Genomic DNA, 5,084 nt, shown 5'->3' on the forward strand with positions numbered 1-5,084 from the left:
AAATTATTAGTATTAGAAACTGGAAGGCAATTTATGTCATGTTTTTAATAAATAAGTCAAATAAATATATTAACGTCATTTGGTTACACTTGTAGAGTTGTAGTGGTGGTCCAAAGTGTCTGAGTCCTCTTTCTTCATAGGCGTTCTCTCACTACTTTCTTCTCTTTATTTTCCTCTTTATAAAAACGGCTAGCATTAAAGGAGGCCTGGATCATGCAATCATATTAATAAAGATTTTTATATCAAAATAAAGAAGTTTGCAGAACACATTAATGTGATGATAGACGCATTGATAGGACATTGTTTAATATGCTTAGCTTGAAATAGAAGAAAGAAAGTAGCGTCTCTTGTTTCCTCAGTAAGTGTTTATATAGAACTTATTAAAGAAGGTTAGGTGAGGCTCTGGCTCTGCTATTTTCATAACAACCATGGCTCAGACAAAATCCACTCCTGTTGCTCCTCATTTTTTCAAGATTATTCTTGAGGAAACTCTTAGGAACACCAAGTTAGTAAGTATACTACTCTCTCTCTGCTTCAACTCATTTTCTTCTGTAATTTATGCATGCATACAAAATATCTTGAGTCTTGACATATATACAGTTGTGATTCCTGTGAGCTTTATGTAAATTTGATAAAGAATATATTATCTTTGTCCTATATTTTTTTACAAGATAGTTTCTGTGTTATTCTAGTATGTTGTTTCATTTTTTTTCTCTTCAAGTATTTCTGCTTTCACTTTATAAAAATATTGTTAGAGTTTCAAAGAGTATGAACGAAGAGAAAAAGAGAGCAAAGAAAGATTGAGCTGAAAATGATTTGTAAAGATTAAATCTCAAAAATACATAAGGTGAAGTATATATAGATTGCTATATACAACGGAGTTGTTGTAACAAACTCTATATAACAGCTAACAGACTAGCAAACTATATTCTAACAAGGATGACATGTTATATATATATATATATATTTATATGGTGTGGCCCTGGACTGCAGTCATGTGATTATATGGTAACTCTTAAACTTTAGTGGTAACTTGACTTCCATTAACATTTTATTGTGCAGCAAATTCCCAAGACATTTTGGATGAAATATTGTGGCTTCTTACCGAGTCAAGTATTTCTTAAGCTTCCATGTGGATCTAGATGGGAAGTAGGGTTGACAGAAAGTGATGGAAAAGTATGGATAGAAAAGGGTTGGAAATTTTTTGCTGAAGACTGTTCTTTAAGCCAAGGAAATCTATTGGTTTTTCGATATGAAGGGAACTCTCAGTTCCATGTTATCATATTCGATAAAACCACTGTGGAGATAGATTATCCTTCTAATCCCAACCATTTTGAGAAGCGTGTTGATACTGAAGATGATGTTTCTATTGAAGTCTTGGACGGCTTTGCATGGCGTCCTCAAATCAGGGACAAGTCTCCATTACCATGTTCTAGGCCCCACAAGAAAATGAAAACTAGTCCTTATGGTAAATATAAAGGTATAGATCATTGTAAAGCTAATGAATCAATGTTTCCAAGTTAAGTATATTATAACTTATATTTTTTGGTATGCTTTGTGTAATCTGTTGAATTTGTTTTCAGTGAAGTTTGATTTGTCTGATAAAGAACGTGGAGAATCTCCCCTACCAAGGTGGATGGAACCTGAATTTTTTTTTAAGAAGCAGATGTTGAGTGCAGAAAAAAAGGCAGAAGCTCTCAAGATAACTAAAGGTTTTAAATCTAAAGACCCCTTTTTCATGGTTTCCATGCGACCATCGTTTGTTGAAGCTAATTATACTGCGGTAACTAATAAGCTTCTCACAAGTTCAATTTGAAATATATATATATATATATACATTACATATGTAGAAAATGTTTCTCATATTGACTTTATTCTTCTTCATCTTTTGTCAAGATTATACCATCTCTCTTTGCAAAACACTACCTCCTCAGCATTAGTAAGCATCAATATGTGACACTTAAGGTTCAGGATAGAAGGACCTGGTCTGTTAGATACAGACTGTGTAAAAAATCTCCGAAAACCATAAAAACCATATTCGGGTGTGGCTGGAAGGCATTTGCTCAAGACAATGATTTGAAAGTAGGTGATGTTTGTGCCTTTGTTTTGAGAAAGAGCATTGGGAAAATGCTATTTGAAGTTGTTATATATCGTGGGAATGGAGTAGCAAATCCCCCTATGTTACCAGGTAAACAAGAACTCTACTTATTCTATAATAATATTACTGTCTTGATCATTCCCTCCACGCTAAATAATCACTTTTTTTTAATTATTTTGTTTGACTGCAGAACTTAAAGCCATGCCAAAAGGAAGCCGATCAAGTAAAGTAGAATCTTGCAACACCATGATCAATAGAAGAACTAGCCTAAAACCATTTCCCTGCTTTGGAAAAACTACAGCTCTTGAAAGAGCAAGCTGTTCTTATTCTGAAAGGCCATCCTTCACAGTTACTATGCGTGAAACCTATGCATCTGGTCATTGTAATTTTGTAAGTTTCTTAGTTTATACATTAAAAGATTATCAAATTCTCTGTTTACTCAAGAACTTAGTGTCTATTTCCATAACATTGTTTCACATAATGTATTCTTTGCTTTTCATTGGACAGTTCATGCCATGCAAGTTTGTGGAGAAGTACATTAATCAGAAAGAATGTGAGGTAAGACTTTGGGTTTCGGATGGTAGATTTTGGTTTGTCCAATTGAAAGTGAGGCAAGCAAATGGATTACCAAGATCTGAATTGTTAAGCCGTGGCTGGAAAGCATTTGCGCTGGACAATAGTCTGAAAACGGGTGATCTTTGCACATTTGAACTAACTAACAATGGCAATGAAATTTCATTCAGAGTTTCCATTGTTAAGGGAGCTGGTGATGCATATAGCAATCAAGGTGAGTAATGCTCTTAACCATCATAATTGAATGCATTTATGGTTATGGTATGAACTTCATGGTGTTGTTTTTCAGCTGCAAATAAGAGAAAAGCAACTATACCGTCCAACCGAAAGAGAAAGCCTTCTGTGAAAGTTGGATCTTCTTTTACTCAGAACTATGATAAAACCATCATGATTTCACAGAAACTAGTTATAAAGAAAGAACAAGAGAAAATTAAAGTTGAACCTTCAGGTATGTCTACGAATCAAGAATAATGTCAAACATTCTTAAGAAAAGTCAGCTGACATTTTGTTTATAAATTTAATGCAAACAAATCCATGAAACTGATATCAGAAGCAAGTACTTGGCCTTCATCTTTAGGACTTGGCAGAGCTTCAGAAGCAGCCAGCCAATTCTTCTCAAAAAATCCTTACTTTCAAGTGGTTTTGCTATCAATTCACGTGGATAGATATCAATTGGTATGTTTGAAATGTTGCTCCTATAAATATATGGTTTAGTAACAAATCTATACTTCTATCTGAAGTCAAAAGTATGTGACAAAACGTTTGCACCATTTTGTATGAAGTAAGATCAAATTTTACTATGATCAAGCAAGAGAGTACTAGTTATGAATTTTTTATTTTTTTTTGCAGCCTTTTCCATGGACTTTTGTAAGCCTTTATTTAAAGGAAAAGACACAAGTTATGACTCTTTGGGTTGGAGAGGAATGTTGGCAAGTGAAGTTATTGCATTATACATCAAAATGTAAATTTTCTGCTGGATGGAGTGCATTTGCAAGAGAGAACTTTCTTCAGCCCAGAGATATCTGCATCTTTGAGCTGATTAAGAGGAGTCAACCTGAGATGAAAGTTCACATATTTAGACATAGTGGTTTGGCTCAAGAAGAGTAGTAACTGTTGTAATTATGCAAGTCATAAGAATCATTTTGGGAACAACGAATTTGCCACACAAACACATGTAGATTAGTTTAGCTGAAGGTTTTCTATTTTGGTTGCTTTAACTGACCCTGAATATTATGACTGCAGTATATAATTGCTTTTGAAGTGTATTTTGCAGGTTATTAGTGTTTGTTTGTGAATTTGTGATACTCTTAGTTAAGCCCCCAAGTTATAATTTGTCCACATCGCTTGGAAATATATAACACTGTACAACCCTTGGTTTATTGTTGTTGTTGTTTTTTATTTTTTATTTACAAGAGTAAGTTGCCTTTCACTATGTATGAAAATTTTCTCATTAACTTTTTGTTTATTGGGAAAGAAAAAAATAAGTTTATTGTTTTCACGTGGCTTCTCGAGCGCAAAGAATTTTTTTCCTCGAAAAATCACTTTTTTGTTTCAAAATTATATGTAAATATTTTGTGACAAAAACAACTTTTATGGTAAGGGGGTATGGTGTCGTTTTAGACTTGTGTTTTTTTTTCTTCCTAAAAGTTTCTTTTACTTCTAAAATGACACGAATTAACATATTTCAATTTTTTTACTTTCATCTGTCATTAAAAAAATAGAAATGCTCATAATTACACTTTTGGCGGCATTTTATTGACTGAGACATTCTAATATATATTAAAACACTCAATTTATTGTCATCATTTTGTAAGCAAAAAAGAAAATAAAACGTCAAAAGTAAATATATGCATATTATATTTTAGGAGAGACTAGAGACATAAAAATGATCGGAATGTAAACGAACAAAATAGAATTTTTTTTTTTGTTTATGCATTTTTGGATTTGGTATTTTTTACTATTATTTGTTTGGATTCTGTGTTTTGACAAATTACTTTTTGTACTCTATGTTTTATAAAATAATTAAAATAGAACCCTAAACTCAATTTTGGTGAATGTTTTCTCAACTAAAATCACAAATAATTTACCAAACTAACAATTCAGAACAAAAATAAAATCATTCTGCTTAAAAATTGTGTTGTTATATTCAATTTTTTCTTCATCAAAATTAAGTTTATGGTTCTATTTTAACAATTTTACAAAACATAGGGTCCAAAAAGTAATTTGTCAAAACACAGGGTCCAAATAAATAATGGAAAAAACACAGGGCCCAAAAATGTATAAATTTTTTTTTTTCACATATTTTTTTTAACTTTGTTGTTAGTTTGGTAATATTGATTTTTTATAAATTAAGTCATGGTAAATTTTTTGAAAAATGCATTAATATCTAAAGTCTATTTTTTTTTTAAAAAAA

General features: G+C 31.8%; 1 protein-coding gene across 1 annotated transcript; it reads left to right on the forward strand.

Annotated features, from left to right (window-relative positions):
* The first annotated feature begins 428 nt into the window (after positions 1-428).
* On the forward strand, positions 429-3,778 carry LOC133780008 (B3 domain-containing protein REM6-like). The gene is made up of 9 exons (XM_062219896.1): positions 429-509; positions 1,063-1,480; positions 1,584-1,783; positions 1,897-2,188; positions 2,289-2,488; positions 2,606-2,885; positions 2,961-3,119; positions 3,249-3,346; positions 3,521-3,778. The coding sequence occupies exons 1-9, from the start codon at positions 429-431 to the stop codon at positions 3,776-3,778; spliced, it is 1,986 nt and encodes a 661-aa protein (XP_062075880.1).
* The last annotated feature ends 1,306 nt before the right edge of the window (positions 3,779-5,084 follow it).

The sequence above is a fragment of the Humulus lupulus genome, chromosome 1 (assembly GCF_963169125.1).
Source record: "Humulus lupulus chromosome 1, drHumLupu1.1, whole genome shotgun sequence".
Taxonomy (NCBI): domain Eukaryota; kingdom Viridiplantae; phylum Streptophyta; class Magnoliopsida; order Rosales; family Cannabaceae; genus Humulus; species Humulus lupulus.